The 23,656-nt window shown below is 45.3% G+C and overlaps 1 protein-coding gene across 9 annotated transcripts in view; it reads left to right on the top strand.

Annotated features, from left to right (window-relative positions):
• Positions 1-23,656, top strand: part of gwl (serine/threonine-protein kinase greatwall) — a 619,920-nt gene that overhangs the window by 273,354 nt on the left and 322,910 nt on the right. For all 9 annotated transcript variants that reach the window (XR_012826296.1, XR_012826297.1, XM_075682969.1 and 6 more), the window contains one exon: positions 17,188-17,294. Coding sequence is in view for 7 of the 9 variants with exons in the window: in XM_075682969.1 (XP_075539084.1) it covers positions 17,188-17,294 (107 nt within the window). In the remaining 2 variants the exon portion in view is untranslated. The remainder of the gene's footprint in view (positions 1-17,187; positions 17,295-23,656) is intronic.

Below are 23,656 nucleotides of genomic sequence, written 5' to 3'. Positions count from 1 at the left end.
GTACGTTTGATGCGTGGCCTCTACCCATTTCGGAACTGAAGAGGAACTGCTGCGTGCGCCCTCGGCTGTAACGGAAAACGACTTCACTACTGGTGCACACCTCTTTCGTTTTTTTTTGTGTGCATTCGCATGGGGTTGCACCTCAGGAGTTTTTGGCGTACAGGGACTGATGGACAGACGAATCGGCTAGCCATATACACCTTTGCTGTAAAACATTGTGATCGAGCTAGTGCCTTATCTGCCAGGCCTCGGCCGAAGTAACACGTCGCGTTTGGCATTAGTTGGAAACAAGCTGTGATAGCCGTTGTCTTAGCATAGATAATTTGCTCAGATGGGTCTTTTTTTTTTACCAGAAAACCTATCACCACAAAAGCAAATTAACAACGTCAGTGTAAATGTTTAAAGACTTGTTTTGTTTCGTCCCAGTTGCCATGTCTTGCTTTAATAGGCGGAAGGTAAAAATTATCCTTGCCTTCGGAGCTGCAAATGACAACAAGAGGAAGGCTGCAAGTATATATCAGTCATGGAAGTGTGGTGGTAGACCAAACGTGTCGACTATCATCAGAAATGATGAAAACCTGAGACAAACTGGCAGCTTCAAAAAACTGTGGTGTAGGACTCCATCTTTGAGCCCTAGCCTATGCACGGATGTTCTAGCATTTATGGCCTCAAACCCTCATGCTAGTGTGCGAGTCAATTTCCAAGTCATCAGTTTGGAGGATTCTAAACGACAGCCTTTCACCCATACCACATTAACCAGTACCAATGCTTGGGTGATAGGGACCTTTAGAATCATCTAGATTTCTTGAATTGCGTCCTCACAAGAGCTGATGAGTCACCAGACTTCTTGAGCAACTTCATGTGTACAGATGAAGCCAATTTTCACAGAAACGCCCTAGTAAATTTGCATAATGCATACTAATTAAGGGAAAATGAGACATCCGCCCAAAAGTAGCAATTGCTACAAAGGAAACCCGTCCGAGTTACTCGAAAGAAAAGCCTCATAGTTGAAGAAAAATTCGTCCTGGTCCGGGACTCGAACCCAGGACCACCGTCTTTGTGGGGCAGCCACTCTACCATCTGAGCTAATTGGTTGGCTAGCAGATGGCAGTGCGAAGCCGAATTCGTCAACAACTCAAAGCAAAGGCAAGAGTTTGACGTGACGTAATAGTTCTGCAGAAACCCGCAAGGTGGAAACCCATACTCAGTACTGCATAGCTGCAGAAGGAGACCTATTTGAACACGTCCTCTAGGCAGCAGCTAGTGTTCAACGGCACTTACAAATTCATAGATAATAAGGGAACATGGAAATCTGATGTATATTTTTTTTTTGTGTGCAGGTGTCCCGATTGCCAATTCGGCTCATTTAAAAGTGGTTATTTACTTTCTCAAACACATCAGTTTTGCCTTGGGCTTACATATGGGTTGCTTCCCAATCTCCTTATTTTGCTTTAGTTTTGTGACGAACTTGTCTTTTGCAGCATGTATACACTCTCATGAAAACTAAAACCAACACTTTAATGTTTCTTTGGTCCGAAGCAAATTTCCGGCGCAAATTATAGATGCGTAGGCACTCTGTCGATGCGGTATGAGTAACCGGTACGAGTACAGCCGGGATTTTGAAACATGCTATGCCTATTACATTGCTTTTCGGGTTTCCTGCATACTCAGATTGGCGCTTCGGCTGTGTTATCAAGGGGCTTTTGTTATCAATGGGATCAGTCAGCCTTGAGAGACTGATAATAAGTGTGACGTAGAGAGGAAGGGATATCCGCAAAGCCGCAAAACCTGCTGTTGGTGCTCCTTCCGTATCGAGGTGAAGTGCTCCCTCTTTGGGTTTGCGACGGGCACTGCAGTTGCTTTAAGTCAGCTTATTTGAGGGCACTGCTTTATGATGCGGGTGAGAGCGCAGTCATGTGGTATTTTTCGTATTTCGTGAAGTTTGTTTGCCAGTTGGAAAAAACTGCACGCAATTAGTATCTCACTGAAAACGCAGCAGTTAGATGTCATTCGGGGGTGCCTGGGAGTGCTTACAAATGCCGTATTGACACTTCAATAATACAGTACTTCTCGAATTAGATAATTAATTGGAATTGTCAAATTAAATTTCAGGAACAAAAGAATTACTGGCGGCTACTCTGCTGTACTGGAAACAATATGCACTAAGTTTTCTTTGAGTAATGCAACTGCTCTTTCTTTAAGTCTTGGTGCATGATAGTTGGGGCACCATTTATAATTCTCTCAGTAACCGAAATGAGGCCAAGCTGGATTCACTCAATCGCAATCAACAGCAGTCATGCACAGGTGACTGTATGCTCAAACTCACAGAAAAAAAAAGGACACAGAGAGGCTGCAGTTTTGCCAGAAAGGCAAAGCAGTATTAGTGATAGCGAAGTATACAATTACACGAAGGAAAATTACACCACTGAGAGACGCCAGATTCTTGGCGGTGGGAGAGGACTCGGGCTGTGAAATTAAACCATCTCCTACTATGAGGTCTTGTAAATTCTCATGCAAGACCGTCACTTCAGTGAACAATTCAAGGTCACACGAAGTTTCTTCAAGTGCAAGAAACATATATGTCCCGTATAAGTGATTTCAGAGGGAGCAGCCTTAAGGGGAATGACACAGATGGGTTCAGAAGCAACAACACAAGCCAAAGTGGCACCTTTAGGAAGAAGAATTTTCTCGGGTGTTGTGTTCCTAGTGGCGAGAAGCGCGGACCCATTGTCAAATCTAACTAGGCCTGATGCAATGGCTATCCCCTTTGTGAAACAACGCACAGAAGGTAACACTAACGCATCTCCATGGTCGACGATGTCGGACGTGATGGTCAGAATTTGCCAACAGCCTAGAGGTAGCTTGGTATCTTCTGCAGCGAGCAAATGAAGTGGCTTGTACTTTTCATTGCAAGCGAATAATCAGTGTCGATCATATGTACGACACGTTGCACACAACATATAGCAGCAAAAGCAGAGGCAAGGAAATCTCATCCTAGAATGAGCTGGTGGAAGCATGACAACAGCACAGCAGACTGTATGTGGTGCATAATGCTGTCGATCATTACATGCACAGTACAAGATGCAGAAGGGCGGATAGAGCCCCCTTGAGCTGCAACCAGCAGTGGTCCATCATAAGGTGTTGTAACTTTAGTGAGACGCTTACACAAATCAGAATGCATAACAGATAAAGTCCACCAAAGTTTCAACTTGCACACGCTCAGTGAACACAGACATCATATTACAAGGGCTTTCTGGAGGAATTGTGGTTGCTATATGCAGTTTTTCTTCGAAAAACTGTATTACTTAGTTTTCTGGGCAATGGTCAAAGGTGAACGTGGCAGGCTGGAGCAGTGACGAGGAGTGGCAGAAGGGCGAAGGTGAGCAGTGTCTGGTTCTGGGGGCTTGGAGAAGAGGCCCCGCCAGAATATGCATCGCGTTCACACATGTTGTACCGCGACACTCATCTTTTGGTGCTTACGGCAAAAACGTGCTATGTGGCCACAATAATGACAGTAATAGCATATAGGACGAGATGATCGCCAAGGTGGGTAGTAGGGGGCGCTCGATACGCTGGGAGATAGTGCGGTTACATGGGGCGATGAAGGCACAAGTGGTATTGAGGGAACATTGGCCGGAGGAGCAACATCAACCTGCGTGTATGTGGGTAGAGGCAACGTTGAACGGACACCGGTTGGAGGCACAGTAGCAACCTGGGCGCATATGTTGGTAGGGGGTGAGGAGCAGGAGGGTCAACATGCGCAGATCAAGTCATGGACGTGAGCTCCTCCTTGATGACATTGTGCAACGCTGCACCAGAAGGCTGAGAAGGAAGAACCATTGGAGCTGGAAAGCCAAGTGATTGAAGTTTCTCGTGGATAATCACCCGAATCATTACACGCAGGTCAGGTTCAGCCATAGAACAGTGTTCACAGTTTGGCTTCAGGCGTATGGACTCGAGCTGGTCGAGGTGCGGGCACATCAAGACGATGTCAGTGACGGTAGCCGGGTTCATCAAGGTGAGTGCGTTCAAAGCCACAGTCGCAATACCTTTAAGAATATGACATACTTTGTCCGACTCAGCTACAGTATCATTGACACGGTGACAAAGTGCAAGCACATCCTCGATGCACGATGTGTAGGACTCCCAAAGTGTTGTTTGTGAGCATCAAGAGTTTTCTTCGCAAAGGCGGAGCAAACCACCAGCGTTCCAAATACTTGTTGGAGTTGCCGCTTGAAGGTGGCCCAATCGGAGAAATCAATCTTTCGGTTGAAAAACCAGGCCTTTGCCCCGGACACAGCCGAGCTTCAGGAGGTCATCACACCGATTAGCAGAGCTTATGCGCTCGTAATCGTTCAACCATTCCTCAACTTCTTCACTGCAAAGACAAGCAAACAGATGGAGATCACGCTAATGGCCACTGATGGTCAGAAAAGGCTCGTCTTGCGGTGTCGAGATGGTTACAGTAGAAGCGCCAGGCTGCTCGTCCTGTGACATGCTGGCGGACAGTTGGCACAAGCGGTGACCTGAACAAAGCTCCAGGGAGTAGGCCACGTATTGTGGCGTTCTCACACCCATCCTCTTGGGACAAAGGAACGACAACACAGTAGTGCAAACAATCACAAGGGCATTTATTGCACCTTTCATAGATCAATGCCTGCTAGCCGAGTTGCTATCCACAAAACATGCTGATGGGCGCGCGACAAATCCGACTCACCGCGACCGGATAACGAGCGAATACGTTCGCCCCATGCTGGATCCCAACGCCTGGTCGTTCGTGTGTATGGTCACGCGAACAGTGGCGCGTTCGAAGGCGGCCACGCGAGACGGTCTCGCAGAAGCATGGATCGGCGCACGTGCAGCACCACCACGCTGCTTGCCGCTGCGCCTTGTCTTCCCGCACCCAAGTAAACCCGCCGTGAGGCGGCGCTAGCAGCGCAACACTCGCGCCATCTCTCGCACTGTGCTTCAACCACTCCGACCGCCGCGGGCGCCAGGCCACACGGTGAAGCCGCACTGCAGGAAACGGGAGCTATGCAGGAAAACAAGATATCAGGGGACAACGCGTGAGTCACGCATCCCCACAGTATGCAGAGGATGAGGGACCAAGGAGCACCTCCACCATTTGTGACGTCACAGTAACAGCCGGCTTTTATTCAGCTTGAGAGACGCGGCGAAGGACCCTCAACACAGTCCACTATGGTGATGTGCCTACCCACACGAAGAAGAAAAAGGGCACACACATGATGATGATAGTTCGGATGGTTAGGATTGTCACACTGCAAGGCGTGTGACGCAAGGAAGATGGAGGAGACAGTGCATGATTAGGAAATGCATCACAATTATATCAGACAGCACATGAACACGAAGAATATCTTCTACTAGAACCATGCATGCAAGGTTGTTCGTAAACAGGAAAAAAAGGTAGTCTCACGAGGTTGCAGTTGAAGTCCGGGGTGTGGTGAGACTCGTAGTTTTTGAGGTAGAATACTCGCTGGTAGAGTGATGGCCGACGTAAGTAGACGCAGCAGTACAAGGCAGGAAAAGGTGGATGGCCCATAGCACCGTAGATGGAAACAGGCCGTACCGAGGTCTCGTGCAAGACTACGGCCCAAGACGCTCGTTTCGATGATGGACGCCCGGTCTCCTAAACCTCGGGATGCGGGTTACGAGATGTCAGCAGGCTGATCTGAGACCTCGTGCAAAGCGACGACCCGAGGCGCTCTTCGCCTCGATGACAGACGCCCGTTCTCCTGAACCTCGGGCGTAGATGCGGGTTCGAAGTTCCAGCAGGCTGCTTCAAGGTCTCGTGCCGTGCAGCAACCCGAGGTGTTCTCTGTCCCAAAGACGGATGCCTGGTCTCCTGATCCTCGCGCGTAGATGAGAGTTCCGCGATGTCAGCTGATCGATCTGAGGTCTCGTGCAAGGCGATGACCCGAGGCGCTGTTCGTCTCGATCATGGACACCCGCTCTCCTGAACCTTGTACGTAGATGCGGGTTCGAGGTTGCAGCAAGCTGGTCCGAGGTCTCTTGCCATGCAACAACCTGAGGCGTTTTCTGTCTCGAAGACGGATGCCCGGTCTCCTGAACTTCGCGTGTAGATGCAGGTTCCGTAGACCCTGCGGCCCTAGTCGTACCAGCATTCCAACGATCTGCCCTGTGCGAGCCCTTTTTTTCATTCGCTGTCTTTCTTTTCCTCGTGTTGAGCACAGCCGCACTGTCGTCTGCTCCTGCGTTCCTTACTTTGTGAGTACTTCTTCACAATAATATACAGATGATGAATAAGTGCACAGTAAATACCCACAATATACATTTATATATATCGGGTTTGGAAAGCTGCTTGGTCCTCGCCCCCCTCCTGGAAAAATGGTAACCTTCCGCCTATGGGAAACTTAATTTGTTTCTGCTGGGTCCCAAGCCTTGTTAGGATACCAGGTAATGAAGCAGCTGATAGATGTGCATCGATGGCAGCGTACAAGGGCATAACAAGCGCAGCACTTTGTCTGTGCAGTGGGCACAGGACCAGCGTTGGCAGTGTTGCACATAATCGGCACGTTTTTGCAGTGCAGGTGGTACTATCGCTAGCCCTAGCTTGGCTCTTGTCAACTCCAGAATTCCGGACTGGCCTTATCTCACCGTTGCCGAGCTTCGAACACAACCATGGCTTCTACACCAACGTACCATTCCTGAATTCAACTTCCATCACACAGCTCCCGCCAGGCTACCCAGCGCCATTGTCATCACTTCGCCCTGCGAATTTAAACAGCTGGCACTCCGACACGCTCTTCAGTGGGCACGGGACCAGCGTTGGCAGCATTGCACTTGATCGGCACGTTTTTGCAATGCAGGTGCATACACGGTTCCCGCTATACACTAAAAAAACTTATTAACTCTGCCTGATTGTCTTCCCATACCCACGAGTATTGTGCGAGTCGTTACGCCAGTACTACGCAATGCCTATTTTATTGTTATATGCTGGTGACATTGAATCTAACCCTGGACTTAATACACATACTGTCGCTTTAACTGAACTGGATGATTTACCTGATGATCCCGCAGACCAAATGATGATCATGCTTAAGCTGCTTAAGGACGTACGCTCTCGTTCACTACAGTCTTCTAAGTGTCAAACCGAACTTTTATTGGATGTCAAAGCCATTAAAACGGACAGAAAAGTATACAAACTGAGCTAGCAAGTATCAAGAAAAGGCTTGATGATTTAGAAGAAAAATCAAAATCCCTTGACTGTTTCGACACTAACCTAACACGCATGTAAGACAATGTAGACAGCCTCACTGCTCAGAACAGCTCCTTATTATCGTGCCTGGGTGATCTGAAAGACAGTCTCATCGTGATAATTTAATATTTCATGGCCTACCTGACGCGAACGAAACCTGGCAACAGACAAAAGAAAAACTAACCTCAGCACTTAATGCCGCTCTTGGAGCTTTTCCCAGCAATTCATTTCAGTGAGCACACCGGCTCGGCACTTACCAAACAAACAAATGTCGCCTGATAATTGCTAAATTTACTAACTACAAAGCCAAAGAATCAGTACTTTCATCACGCACGCAGTTAAGACCTAGCAACATCGCAGTTAATGAGGACTTCTCACCCGCAACTCGACTTGCCCGTAAAAAAACTAATTGAGTTTGCTAAATCACAACCAGACTCACCATAGTTTAAACTCGGGTACAAGAAACTGCTACTGAGCAATAAATGCTACATGTACCATTCTCACTCGAATATCATTTAGGAGATGCCAGGACGCAACGTCGGCCTCAACCATGTTTCGGCTGCCTCGCAACACGTTCCTACTTAGGGACGCGTGAGGGGCGGTGGGCATGCGCAAGATAATCAAGTCACCATCCTTTATACTAACATCAGAAGTGTTCTGAAAAACCGTGACTCATTATCGTCCGTAATTGGCAGATGTTCAGCCAATATAATAGCTTTAACCGAAATCTGGCTCTCGAATGACATTCATAACTCAGAAATGTTTGATAATAGCAAACAATTCACAATATACCGCTGTGACCGAACAGAGCGCCGTGGTGGCGGTGTACTTCTTGCCATTTCGAAACGCATCCCATCGCCACCCATTCACATCAGCACCTGTCTTGAATCAGTGTGGGCTACAGCAACTCTGAGCCATCAAGAGGTAATTGTGGGCATTTTCTATCGTCCACCTTCCTCGTCACCCGCATTTACCAATGAATTTCATGATGTAATTAGTTCCATTACGACAAAGTTTCCTTCTACACCTCTTTTCTTATTTTGTGACTTCAATTTTTCTAATATAGTTTGGAACAGCGATATACCTAACTCAATGAGAGCAGCATTCCGGGCAAGTTGGTAATCCATTACTTAAATGATATTGTGCAACAAAAAAAAAACAACATGGACGTGAGAGAAGACGCTTGGTGGTGTCGTCTGGTGGAAGACGCTTGCGCTTGGTGTGTTGTCTTCTCTCACGTCTGTGTTGTTTTTTTGTCGCGCAATATCATTTAAGTAATGGATACCTAACTTATCTTCTGTTTCAAAATATTTCTTGGGTATTTGTACTGCATTTTCGTTAACTCAATTAGTCACACAAACCACAAGATTAACATCTAATTCCGCAAACATTCTCGATTTGATCCTAACCAATCGTCCCGATTATGCCTCTGCCATCCATTACTTACCCGGTATTAGTGACCACTTATTACTAAATATTCACTTCAATACTCCGTTTCTGAAGCTACTGAAGAGTAAAAAAATTGAGACAATAAGAGAGCTAATATTGAAGCACAAAATAATGAGCTCAGTCTATTTCTTAACATATTCTTGAGTGATTTTGAAAATCGTAGTGTTCAGTCAAACTGGAATATGTTTTCGGCAGAGGTAAATCGCTTAATCAATAAACACATCCCAACCCGTACTATAACGTGCAACTCGCATGCGCCTTGGCGCAATAATAATTTAAAGCGACTATTGAACAAAAAAAGACAATTTTATCATTCCGCGAAGCAGTCACCCATTGACTCACGTTGGAAAGCCTGCACATAGCATCTAACACCTATGTAGCCGCACTCAAATACGTTAAATAATCATTCTTATCAACCACATTACCATCTATTCTGATAACTAACGTAAAGAAGTTTTGGCGCATCATACATCCACCTTCCGTTGATTCTATCACTCTTAACAACTGCTCTGGTAACCCTTTTTCGAAAAGCCTATGCGCAACTCTCCTGAATTATACCTTTGTTAAAAATTTCTCGTGCACAGCTGAAATTCAACTACCTGTCTTGAATGACTTTGACTTTTTAACTATGCCTCCAGTGACTGTTGAAGTTCCCGTAGTTATTCGACTAATAGATTCATTGAAGATATATTTGTCACCCGGCTTTGATAACATCAGTGCTAAATTTCAGAAAAACACCTGTTCTCATAGTTCCATTATTCTTACCAAAATATTCCAACAATCACTCAACACATCTACTGTTCCGTCAGAATGGAAAATGGGAAAAATAATTCCTTTGCATAAATCTGGCAGCAAAACGTCGCCTACAAATTATCTCCCAATTTCATTAACCAGTACCTGCTGCAAACTGCTAGAACATATTATTTTTACTTAACTTGTGGACTTTCTTGAATCTAATTCATTTTTTTCGCCATCGCAACATGGTTTTTGAAAATCATTCTCATGTGAATCACAATTATTAACATTTACTCACAAACTTCACCAAATACTTCACCGTTCTTCTCTTGCCGATTGCATCTTTTTAGATTTTTCGAAAGCCTTTGACAAAGTGTGTCATAAACTTTTACCTTATAAACTAAGCAAACTAAACCTCGATCGTAACGTTCTAAAATGGATTGAGTCATTTCTCGTTAACCGTTCTCAGTTCGTAACAGCTAATGGTCATGGCTCACCTCATAGGGACGTTCAGTCCGGTGTTCCACAAGGCTCCGTCCTGGGAGCTCTATTATTCCTTATCTGTATTAATGTGTAGTGGCAGCATCATCGGTGTCGCATGAGAGACGACGTAGACACTCGCGTCTACACGAGGCACGAGCGGCGGGCACGCTCCGGCATGGGCTAGCGTTCCGAAGGAGATTAATAAAAGAATGCTACGCTAAGAGATCGAGTGTCGGTTCTTCCTCTCCTACGAGAGCCCGAGACTTTACCGGTCTACGTGGTCGCTCGTCGCCACAAATGACTTACCTTCAGCAATAACTTCTGATGTACATTTATTTGCAGACGACTATGTAATCTACAGAGAAATAACTAACGAACACGATATCACCCTGCTTCAGGCCGATCTTAATAATGCCAGCAAATGGTGCTGATTATGGCGAATGGAACTAAACATTAACAAGTGCAAATTTCTGAGAGTATCTCGATCTAACGATCTAACTACTTGAGTAATGTTGCTTTAGAATCGACAAGTTCATATAAGTACTTAGGCCTGCATATAACATCTAAATTAACATGAAATCATCATGTCGGATATATAATTAACCAAGCCAACCGCTTGCTGGGATACTTATGCCATAACTTTTCTCGTGCTCCGTCTCCTTTAAAATTACTACTTTATAAAACCCTGCTACGGCCAAAATTAGAATACGCTGCAGCTATATGGGACCCTTTCCACAAAAACCTACCATACATTCTTTTGAACTAATCCAAAACAGCGCCACTCGTTTTATTCTTTGGAACTACAATCGTGGTGCGAGCGTATCTTCAATGAAATCGAATCTGGGTCTTCAACCGCTAGGAACACGTCAAAAAATTTCCCGCCTTTCATTTTTTAATAAGCTGTATCACCACTCTACACTTAATACAAAATTCATGTTTTGACTATATTACTTATCTCACCGTACTGATCATCAGCATAAAGTTCGAATTGGTGCATGTAACACTACATATTTTTTACGCTCATTTTTGCCACGTACGTTGAAAGATTGGAATGAACTTCCTTCTCACATAGTTTCCATTAATAACAATGATAACTTTCGAAAAGCACTAGCTAACATTGTATAATAGCAAACATTTGTACGAATTACTGTTGGCATCTTATTTTTTTCTTGTCTAATGTTACTTTTATATGTCATGTTCTATTACTGTATTTATCATACTTTCAGCTAACATTCTATAATTAGCGAATATTGTGTATAAGCTCGTAATTTATTTTCTTCTTATTTGTTGTATAACCTACTCCCCCCTCTAATGCTGGAAGGTCCTGAGGGTATATAAATAAATAAATAAATAATAAATAAGGATGGTATCCGTGCGATTAGGAAGGCCTTAACGTGAAAATGGCAAAACGAATGGGACCATTGTGCAGACAAGCTACATCTTACTAAACCCGTACCTGGTGAGTGGAAGCCACGTAACCACCAGGAGCGGTTCTTTGAAGTAGTTTTATGCCAACTATGCATTGGGCACACACACCAAATGCACAATTATTTACTTAAGAGAGAAGATGCACCAGCATACAAGAAATGCCAAGAACCACTAACAGTTATGCATATATTATTGACATGTACACATATTGATGTACACAGACAAAACATTTTGCACAACTTATATCAGCTACAGGTGCCTTTACGCCCTGCTTTAATTTTAGATGATCGAATAGTCCCATTATCTAATGTGCACAAATGTTTAGATGACACTGGCTTTTTACATAAAATATAGAATAACACAGCCTTTTTCTTCCTAAATTGGATTTTAAAAATTCGTGTTTGGCGCAGCATAGCCTCAGCTGCTTTTGCACCACTAAAGCACATTTAACTAACTAAATTTCTGTTATCTACATTTCCTGATGAAGGCCGGACCCTAGCTGAAATTTTTTTCGGGCGTGCCATCGTTCAAGCACTTGACATCACTGGATCCAAGGGACATGCGACGTTGTATATGTATAAATATTGTTATGAAAGATGTTTATTTACAGAGTGAAAGGAGGTCCAGGATGAAGCCACAGGGAAGGACCAGCTGACATTCAGTACAGCTGAGATCACGCACGCATGCCCTACTTCTTTCTCTGTCTCTGTTACACAGCACTGCGTCCTCGGAGGCAGACGAAGCTCCCTGAGCGGGCCAAAGGGTCCTGTGGTTGTACTTCTCGAGTCTGGCCACGTGAACAACTTGCGTTGCTGACAAGTAAACCTGGCGGGGGTATGCCACGCATCGTAGCGAGTCTTGCTGTGGCCTTCCGAGGCCAATGTCCTAAGATGTGCCAGTCGGCGTGCTTCTTCAGCACGACACAGGTTTTGGGTGATTGAAGGATCTTCTTGACAGGATAAAGGTAGAATAGTGTCCAGATGACTCTGGGGAGTGCGTGGGCGAAAAGAACGGCACGTATCCAGTAACTTCATGCATGGCAGCATTGTACGCGTATGTTACAAAAGGTGAGACAGCGTCCTAGTTTTTGTGGTCAGTGGCGACATTCATTGATGGCATGTTGGTAAGGGTTCAATTCGTCCACTTCGTGAGGCCATTGGTTTGCGGGTAGTAAGGAGTGGAATGACGATATACAGAACCACAAAGCCGTAAAAGTTCTTCAATGACGTCGGCGGTGAACTGCCGCCCACGGTCATTGATGACAACCCGTGGAGTGTCGTGACATAGTATGACGTGATGCAACAAAAAGGAAGAGACATCTGCCACAGTGGCAGCCATTTCCATCTAGTGAGTAAGATAATCGACACATACTATAATCCAGCGGTAGCCGGTTGAAGTCTTTGGAAGCGGGCCACGCAAGCTGATGCAGACTTTTTCAAAGGGGAATTATGGTGGCCTAACGGGTCGAAAATAGCCTGCTTGAGACCTCATTGTTTGCTTGTGGAGCTGGCAAACAGTACAGCTGACACATACTGTTTTATTGTTTTCCAGAGCTTGGGCCAGAAAAATTTTTGGCGAAGTCGGTGTAGTGTGGGGGGGGTGTGCGAAGCCAAGGTGCCCAGACGTGATATCATCACGCCTGGAATGAAGGACACCAGGCCGCAGGTTTTCTGACACAACTAGAAGCAATGGAGGACCGTCAGCCGAGTCATTTTTTTTTTTTGTATGGCGAACCATTACGAAAAGTAAATGGTGTTGTTACTGCTGACTCATGTGCAGCTTCTCGTAGGGATTTCAAGGTAGGGCTGCAACATTGCTCGTTCTCGAAGGTGCTCAGGTCTGGAAAATCAGAAGAGATGTCAAATAGATAGTCATTGAAGTCATCATTGTCAGGCTTAGTGTGGGGCAAGGGGAGACGGGATAGGCAATCACCATCCGTGTGAAAGCGTCCGCCCTTGTAATTGACGGAAAAGCTGTATGCCCCGTTCACACTGAGACATTCGGAGTCTGGAGCGGCGTCCAGTTCGGCGGAACCCAGTTCGGCGGCGGCGGGATCCGCCGGAATAGCCTCTTCCGCGCCGATCGCTCCCGTACCGATTTTTGCGGCAGCTGCCGCCGGATTGCCTCGCCGCCGCGCGGCGCTGACCAATCGGGGAGCGCCAAACAGAACTTCCAAAGATGGCGGCCGAGTCTCACGTCATGTCGCAGTCGTCGCAGTCATCAAAGTCCGCCGCGACATCCACATCCGAAATGCTCATCGAACTGGTGCGCAACCACCCAGTCCTCTACGATAAGCGCCACTTGAAGCACAAAGACAACGTGCTGAAGGACGACTTGTGGCACAAGATCGGTCGCGGGCTTCGGCGAATTCTTCTACGCGTCATGCATCGCCAGAAAGGTGCTTGCCAACAGGCCGAGCAGTACTGCCTCTTCTTGCTCGGGGTTCATCATTGTCTTTCCAAGTAATGGTGGAGACGCGCAACATAAACACACGAACTCGACGCGAGCGGAGACAACTGCGCAATTTAGAGCCGCGCGAACATCCGGGATATCCCGCGCTTGATTGGAGGTTAGCACTTTATGGGGCAGATGGCGCTGTATGTCTTTTCGGCGGCGCGGTCCGCAAGCAGTGTGAACTACGCGATTTTCGGCGGCGGGGAATACCATTCGCTGTAGACGCCGGGTTCCTCAGTGTGAACGTACCAGTACTCTTGAAGGTGTAATGCCCAGCGAGCCAACCAGCCAGATGGGTCGCGCAGCCTAAGCAGCCAACAGAGTGAACGATGGTCAGTCACTATCGTGAATGTGTGGCCGTGAAGATACGGACGGACTTTCTTAATGGCGAAGGCGACTGCTTGACACTCGAGTTCAGTAATGGTGTAGTTTCTCTCCGCTTTTGTAAGTGTCGACTAGCATAGGCAATGACATTCTGGCGACCACTGCAGATATGAATAAGCACAGCACCAACACCCACACCGCTGGCGTCAGTATGCAGCTCAGTTGACACCTCCAGATCAAAATGCCACTGAACCGGTCCAGAAGTCAACAAAAATTTCAACTGTTGAAACGCAGACTTGCACTCTGCAGTCCACAAGTATGGGGCGTCATTGTGAAGGAGCCACGTGAGGGGAGAGGCAATCTGTGCAAATTTCTTATAAATCGCTGGAAATATGAGCAAAGGCCCCAAAAAAAATTCGCAGGTCTTTCACCATCTGTGGCAGCTGGAAGTCGCGAACTGCTGCTGTGCTTTCAGGATCTGGTCGTATGCTGTTTTTGTCGACCAGAAAGCCTAGTGCGAGGGCTTGACGCTCACTGAAATTACATTTTTTGGAGTTTAAAATACAGTCAAGACTGATTACATTGACTGGATACAGTCAAGGTGCTGATTGTGCTCGTGAAACGTCTGGCTGTATATAATGACATTGTCTACATAGCACATGCAAATTTACCGTTTGAGTCCACGAAGAACGGTACCCATAAATTGCTCGATAGTCGTTGGAGCGTTACATAAGCCAAAGGGCATAATGTCGTCAGTCAGTCACAGAGACTGTCAGGTGTTACAAATGCTGTCTTCTTCTTGTCTGAGGGGTGCATCGGAATTTGCCATTACCCTGACCGTAAATCAACAGAAGAGAAATGGTGCCATCTATTCGTGGTAGGGGGTACATGTCTTTTTTCGTGACGGTGTTTAGGCGGTGATAGTCCACACAGAATGTCCATGAATTGTCTTTTTTCTTGACTAGGATCACAGGAGCAGCCCAGGGGCTACATGGTTCCTGGACCGCTCCTTTCCGTAATAATTCTTCGACCTACTCTCTCTGAAGGTGAAACACGGTAAGGCTTCTGACAAGCTGGCGTCGCTTGCCCTGTGTGGATGCGGTGTTGCATAGGAGACGCCTGTGGTGTATGGGACACTCGTTGGTCTTAATCAAACACTGTGCAATAGCAAGCGAGCACTCCTTGCATCAGACACTGCTCACTAGAAGACAGTGACTTGTTAATCATGCACTTAAAGTCAGCAGAACTATTATGGCTGCAATCGGGGTTGCATTTCCTTGTGGCAGTTGTCATTTTGACTATTCCGGTCAAAATGTCAGGTCTCGCAGAACTAGCAGGCTGGTTGTAGGAGGGAGGAGCCCGCAGAACAAACCGTTCTGGTGCATCTTGCTTGCATCCCAAACTTGTTGGTTGCGGTTGCAAGTTGCTCCTTTTTGTACGATCTGCATAGGCCCTGCGAGGCTCTCGGTAACTCTGACTTGCCCAGGTGGCTGGCGGCACATGGGAGCGATCGTCCAATGCACACTGATGGCACACATGAGCATTGTCAACAACTTTAAGGCATTCGAGCTCTTCTTTCATGACTTGCCTTATCACAGAGGAGGTGTCGTCATGGGCTGGAATGGACACACTTGCAATAGTGGAGACATTGCCCAGGCATCTGAACTTTGGTCCAATCTTTCTCATTTTCAGTGCTTCAAACGCCTGGAAGTGTTTCTTCAAATCAGATGGAGTCCTAAGATCTTCCTTCATTATAAGAAAATTGTAAACAACTTCAGTGATTCCTTTAAGCAGATGTCCTACTTTGTGTTCGTCTGTCATGGTGGCACTGATGATTCGGCATAGTTTCAAAAAAGCCTCTATGCACGTTGTGCAAGTTTTCCCAGGTAACTGAGCTCGTCAGGAAAGTGTCTGCTCAGCCTTCTTTTTCTTAGAGATTGGGTCCCCGAAGCACTTCATGAATTCTTCTACAAAATTATCCCAGCTTGTCAGCACATTCTCGTGGTTTTCAAACGAGAGAAGCGCGGTTCTAACGAGAAAGAAAACCACGTTATGGAGCTGCTTCATCATGGTCCACTGGTATTGGCAACTTACTCTTTTGTAGTGTTTCAGCCAGTCGTTGACATCTTCGTTTCCCTTCCCCAAAAAGGTGGGTGGCTCTCACAGTGGTGTCCAGTAGCCAGCCTGCCCTGCATGATTGCTGTCTGGTTCGCCGCCGGTTGGGTCGTCATTGTCTTCTCCGGACTTGGCCATGTCCGCCGCTTGTGGTTGTACACTGGCCAAGCGTCTACATCGTTGGATAGTCGGTAGAGCTGGATCATCCAGGATCATCCACGATTTACCCTGCACTTCCACCAAAGATGTATTTACAGAGTGAAACAAGGTCCAGGATGAAGCCACAGGGAAGGACCAGCCGGCATTGAGTACAGCCCAGATCAGGCGTGCGCACTCTGCTTTCTCGGGCGCTCAGTGCTGCCACAATATATATACACATAAGCTTTCCCCTCTCTACGTCTACCATGTGACAAGCTTCTGGCACTTCAAACACATACTTTTTTTTTTCACTTTGACACTCCTAATGCTAATGCATTGAAAGCACACTGACTAGACTTGCTGGGCATCCAGGCAGGAATGCATTAAAGTTTAAATACACTGAATGCAGTAAAATTTATTTCTTTTACATACTTGTGTAATGGCCGCACTCCTATGTATGGGTTTTAGTTTTCTTGGTTTTTCAGCACCGCAGGAACACCGAAATGGTACAGGACTCGAAGTTCACATGGCACCAGAATAGGGCCCTAACCCTAGTCAGGTGCCATGACTAAGGCCAGGGCACTCAACCCTAAGCATACCTTGCAATTACGAGTTATGTGCAGTGTTTGCAGCGGATCATGGAGACCCTTGCCCAAAGCCTCTTGTGCGTCATATGTGCCTCCGAGATATGCACTCAGGTCGCACATGCTGCCATTCCTGGCCTGCCTTCATTTTGCCTTTGAGGTTGCCAGCATAGGTTGAAATGTTTCAAGAGCTGTATTTGATAGCATCTCTGCCTGCAAAAGTGTGCATCACTTGTGCAGTTGAACTGGCTGATGTGCTGGGGACACCTGCAAGCCGTGCATCTTCACGTCCTGTACTGGGCCGCACACCAGGCCAACTCCTGTCGCTCACGTCAGACTTGTCCTTTGTGAGTTCACTTTGAACTTATCTAAATTTTTATTGTGGTAAGTGTATTCACCATCTTTTGCAAAAGTATAAATAATATGGCTATGTTCACCGGAGCAGGTGTGCATCTGTGCATATTGGCCTGCCACTTGCATACTAGACTTTGCATTCATCTCCCATCTCCAACGTACAGGAACTAACTCACTTCAGCTGGGATAGTGGACTTTGCACTTTTGCAACATGTTAAAACCATTATGTGACAACATTATGGGGATTTGGCAGCTGCTGAAAGAAATTATACTGATAACTGCCAGATTGTTGCACTTTAACAAGCAGAGGCAGTTGGGGTGGAAGCTTAGTGGTATGTAGAACAGGCAATCCAAAATAGAAGTGCAGGGCGCATTGCACGCTGTTTTTTGCCATGGTTTTTTAGTGATAACAGTGACCTTTTGAGCCTTAATCACGAAACTGCTGCAATGCACTGAGTGAGAGTCTGGTTAAACGATTAAGCCATGGCACTGAATATTGCATCATTGACATATTCAGAACATGAAAGCTGTAACCCCTCATGCCACCAAGTGCTTATATTATTTACTGTATTTACTCGTTTAAGGCCCACACTTCTGATATTTTACCAAGTGTGGTCCTTGCACAAGGCAAGTGTATGGTTACTCACTAAAGTACAGAAATGAGATCACACTATGCAAATAAATGCAACTTCTGGTGGCCAACTATGACCACAATTCCATTTTGACACTGACTAATACCATTTTGTAGTGGCTGGGTACAATTAATCAGCATGCAAGTGTGCACATAAAGCTTAGTGAACATTTTTTTTTCTGAATTTTCACCTAGCAAAGTGGGGGTGCAAGCCTTATACGAATAAATACAGTATTTTATTATTGATGTACCCTCAAGGCAAAAAGATTCCATTACAGAAGAGAGGGGTTTAACAATAAAATACAGTGAATTTTAAAACTTGCAACATGAGCAATAACAGCAAACTCACAACAGCAGATAAAGCATAAAAGAACAGAATAACACAAAATAATGCTAGTTCATTAGTCTATGAAATTGCAAATGGTTGAGTGAAACAATCACACTTCATTATTTGTGGCAATGGTAGAGAAAAGCCATTCCAATAATAGCATCTGTGAAGGGTGAATGAATAGAAAAAGGTTTTGTTTTTACATTTTATGATGCCTACTTTATTTCTGTGATCGAGTTGTGAGGATATGTATGAAGGCAAAACAAGCAGGTTATCACGTAATGTATCACGCTGAATAATTTTTTAAAACAGACAGTTGTGCAACTTTACATCTTGCTGAGAGTGATTTAGGCTTAAGTTATATTTTATACTCATTACGCTAGCTGTACATTGATAAAGAAGATAAATCAAGCCGATATGTTCCTGGCAATTTCTAATTGGTTTGAGAATTTCAAGACTACTACTCTGAGACTGACAAGCCGTGAACAAACAACCATAATGTAAGAGAAGAGCTTGGCGTTGGTAGAGGCCTATAGAAGTTACTTTTTAAATAATCTAGCATGCAATTAGCTTTGTATGTGATATAATCTACTATATTGGTGGTCCAGTTAAGGTTAGCACTGATGTATATGCCCAGATATAACAAAACAGATTCTTGCATACTGTACTGCAATTTAGTTGGTATAGTGGTAATTGAGTGGTAGTGCGTGACATGTGCATCAATACATGTTTGCATAGCATCATATGCCACGTTGATGTAATCATGTTTGTGTCAGTCTCACTTGTTACTTTCTCGTAAGGGAACGCAATCATCTGCAAAGAGATGACGAATTGAAGTTAGGTAAATTGTTTATAAAGATTAAGAGAGTGGAGGCCCAGGAACGATGCCTTGGGGAGTGCCAAGAGTACAGGTTGCAGAGCTAAATTACCTTAATATGGCTGAAATAAACTGTTGACATGCAAGAAAGCGTTAGTCACTATAGTATTGTTGTGAGTGAAGAATTAAACTGCTGCACAATGGCGAGTCACAAAACTCCTTATTGGGTGAACCTGTGATCACGATAACAAGGTGTACTAAAGCAGAACGATAGTGACGAGCACATGCATTGGTCGTCGAAATCTGATCTATGGATCAGATGCATCAGCTATTTATACATGACTCTGAGTACGTTCAAGCATAATTGTTGGCACTCGGATGCATTCTTGAATTTACACCACTATTCTCGTTGTGCATGCAGCCTGAATACACGAGGTTCGACGACAACATAGATAATGAGTACAACCAGTGATAACACTCGAGAAGCTTCTGTGACAGAAAGGTGTATCTTGTGCTGAGCTATAACATTGCAACAGAGATTGGTCATGGAAAAACAATCACGGAAAACATAAAAACGAAGTATATATTGACACGTGTACATGTTTGTTTATTTTTCTCGGGTGATCACGTTTCACCGCTTAAAAAATGTTATCACGCAGCGCAGGATGCGCCTGTATGTATAGGAAGTTTCTGGAATGTTATCGATGGTTCCGTCCACTGTCTTTCACCGCAACTTGTGTAATCTGATTTCATGTATGCGCGACGCGAATAGTGTAGAACTTTGTGGAATACACGCGGGTCCAAGCAGTTAATCTGGAACATTCGATGAGTGATCTATAAAAGCCGATGCGCTTGACCCGCTGATCAGATTTTCGACGATCGCCGACCGTGTTCGCCGCTATCGTTGTGCTATAAGTGTAGCCTGTTTTTGTGGGCACAGGTCCGCCCAATAAAAGTTAGTTTTGTCTTTCACAGTATTGCTACTGTGTTCTTCAACGTCACCACCACGTGACAATATCTGTCTGTTAGCATCTATAAAGCTTTATCAAATGCATTGGCAATAGTATCTAAAATTGTGCAATCGACTATTGCAACAGTCATAAAAAATGGTGTGAAATTTCTGCGCGAACAAAAGAAGTTGTGTTTCACAGGAATACGACTTCTAAAACAATGCTGCAAGGGGTGAGAAAAAGTTAAGTTCGAAGTAATTCACAATGTTTGAAAAGAGTACGTGTCCTAATATCTTGCATGGAATGCTAGTGATAGATATGGACTGATACGTTAGTGGTGAATATTTATTACCTTCCGTATTTTTCATTCAGGTGGTAAGTCATCCTCATCTAATTTTTTTTCAAATAATTTTAACGCCATTGAAAAATATGTTTTACTACTCTTCAGAAACATTGAATTGATGCAGGCATCACCAGGCATAGAAGATGACTTCAGGTTCTTGATAACTTTACCGGCACTGTCTGAGCCAATCAGCATCGGATACATTGACATGTAGTTAACATTACAAGTTGGAAGCAGATCAGTCAGCAATTGTGAATTAACTTGAAAACACATGGTCAAATACATTTGCACAATCGCTGTCATATAATAATCCATCATCAGAATTTGTTAACATAATCTTGGATATATCCATGGCATTAGCAAGATTCTAAAATTTCTTGGGATTGTTTAAAAGCGTGTGTGGTAGTGTAATAGTAACAAAGCAACAAAGAGATTATAACATGTGTGAACGATCTGTTACAACAATTAAATCTGGCTACTGGGTGTGTGTGCTGAAAAGAAAAAAACATAAAATCTTCGAAGAAAGAAAAAAAATGTGAGCCCCTGTTGCCACACCTTCTTCGCATCACTCGTGCACCTCTCTCTCTCTGGCCAATGTCGGAGGGGTGGATGGGAGGCTGGACAGGGTACAGCCGATGCTGCATTGGTAGAGCCTCAGCAACTTGAGGCTGCGCGGCGACGGATGCGTAAGTAAGTGGTGCGGCGACAGGGTACTGCTGATGCTGCATTGGTAGAGCCTCAGCAACTTGGTCTTCAATAACCCGCCGGAGCGTAGGGGCGAGTTGTGTAGGAGGCTGTGGCGGCAGCGGCTGCTGTTGGGGTAGCTCAGCGAAGGGCAGTAGAGAAAGCTGACGTGCAATTTCCTTCTGCACGAAAGCTTGGATTTATGTGAGCAGGGGAGAGCGATCAGGGAAGACTGTCATGGAAGAGAGGGCCTCGTCAGCCACTGAGGGGCGCCTGGTCAAATCGTGCTGCCTCCTCAACTCGTCGTAGCTTTAGCACAAGTTTATGAGCTCTGCTACGGTGCGCGGCCTCTTGGCGATCAACATTTGGAAAATGTCATCGGCGATGCCCTTCAAAATGTGCTTCAATTTGTCATTTTTGGGCATAGAAGCATCTACACGTTTGCATAGGTCGAGAACCTCTTCGATATAACACGTGAATGTTTCACCGAGTTGTTGCGCTCACTCTCGTAACCGCTGCTCGGCGCGCAACTTGTGGACAGCGGGGCAACCGAAAACTTCAGCGAAACTGGCCTTGAATGCGGACCAGGACTGAAAGTCGGCTTCGTGATTTTTAAACCACAGGTGAGCCACTCCCACAAGGTAGAAGATGACGGCATTTAAATTGGCGGTATCGTCCCATCGATTGTGCAAGCTCACCCGTTCGTAGGTGGACAACCAGTCATTGACGTCCTGCTCATCCGTACCGCTGAAAACCGCTGGTTGGCGTTGCAGGACAGCGCCAGAGCAGGCAACGGAGGGTGGTGGTGACGTCGGCTGGAGAGAGTCAGGCATGACGGGAGGCAGACTCCGAGACCGGAGATCCAGGGTGTAGATGTTCTTGAATACCCAGCACCTTCCACCAATTGTAATGGGGTGGGTTTAACAGTTCAGTTGGTAGCGTCTGTTCGTAATCGAGAAGGCAGGTCACGCAGAGCAGGAACAGCTGGTTGCCCGAACGGCTCGCGCTCATGCTAAACACTGGTGATTAGGCTGGCCCACTGGTTGCACTGCAGGCACAGAATAGACTACCTGGCTGGCCTTGTCCTTGTGCTCTTCTCCTTCATTACAAAACATTAAACGAGACCAAGGACAAAGTCTTCTCTGTAGAACCTGATTACAATGCTTTCACTCAAACTCAAACAAATTCTGGCCTGTCATCTCCACGAAACAGCAAACTAACCAAATAAATCTTGTTGACTCGGATGATGAATTAATAAGCCCAAATAATTCTGCAGCAGTCCTAAATGAATTCCCTACGTCGGTATTTCACGTCCCTAATTCCTGCACTATGGAACCTTTACCTAGCTTTTTGGCAAAAACAATGCCTAAAGTGCAAATAAACCCGGATGGCCCCCATATCCAATCTAATTCACTCTCTTAAAATATCATCTTCGGCTGGCTGTGACAGCATATACACCAAATTACTTAAAAGCACTATAACTCTCTGTACTAAATTTTTTGCCTTATATTTAACCAAGCTTTAAACACAGGAAACATGCCCGACGATTGGAAAGAAGTGAAGGTAGTTCCCATTTTTAAAGCAGGAAGGCGTGGTAATCCTACTAATTACCATCCGATCTTCCTAACCAGTGTCCCCTCTAAGCTCCTTGAGCACATTATAGCATCTAACCTAATGGACTACCTGGAATTAGTTTTTTTTTACCCTTTACAACATGGTTTTCGTAATCTCTGTCTTGCGAAACTCAACTAGACGAATTTATGCAAGACCTACTACTACACATGGACGATCACCTTCAAATTGATGCAATAGTCCTAGATTTTTCAAAGACCTTTGATCGCGTGTTTCACAACCATCTCCTTGCAAAATTGTCCTCCCTTGGTATCCGCCTCGAGATTATCAAATAGATAGAAAGTTTTTTAACAGGACGCGTTCAGTCTACCTGTGCTAGCAATTTTCAGTCAACCCTTACCAGTGTAACTTCCGGTGTGCCCCAAGGCGCAGGTTTATCTCCATTATGTTTTTGATTTACATAAATGACCTTCCCACTAACATATCAACGAAGCTGCGGCTTTTTGCATACGATTGCGTTCTTTATAACCCCCTTCATACACCTAACGACACAATCGGCCTACAACATGACCTTGACACTATCACTTCTTGGTGCGAAAATTGACATATGCCTCCAAACCTCACTAAATGCAAAGTAATATCCTTCACGCGCAAACACACCACCATACACCACACTTATCGCATTAACTCTGTTCCTGTGGACCACACGTGTGCTTACAAATATCTAGGAGTTCATGTGACATCATCACTTTCATGGGTGAAACATATTGACACGTGTACTTGTTTGTCTTTATCGGGCGACACGTTTGACCGCCTAGCAAATGTTATCGTAAAGCGCAGGACGCGCTTGCATGTATCGGAAGTTTCTGGAATGTTATTGATACTTCCATCCGCTGTCTCTGACCGAACCTTGTGTAATCTGATCGCATGTGTGCGCGACGCGAATAATATAGAACTTTGTAGAAGGCACGCAGGTCCCAGCGATTACTCTGGAACATTCGACGACTGATGTATAAAAGCGGACGCACTT

This window comes from Dermacentor variabilis, chromosome 2 (assembly GCF_050947875.1).
Source record: "Dermacentor variabilis isolate Ectoservices chromosome 2, ASM5094787v1, whole genome shotgun sequence".
NCBI lineage: Eukaryota > Metazoa > Arthropoda > Arachnida > Ixodida > Ixodidae > Dermacentor > Dermacentor variabilis.
Note: the sequence above shows the minus strand (reverse complement) of the source record. Positions and strands in the feature narration are given on the sequence as shown.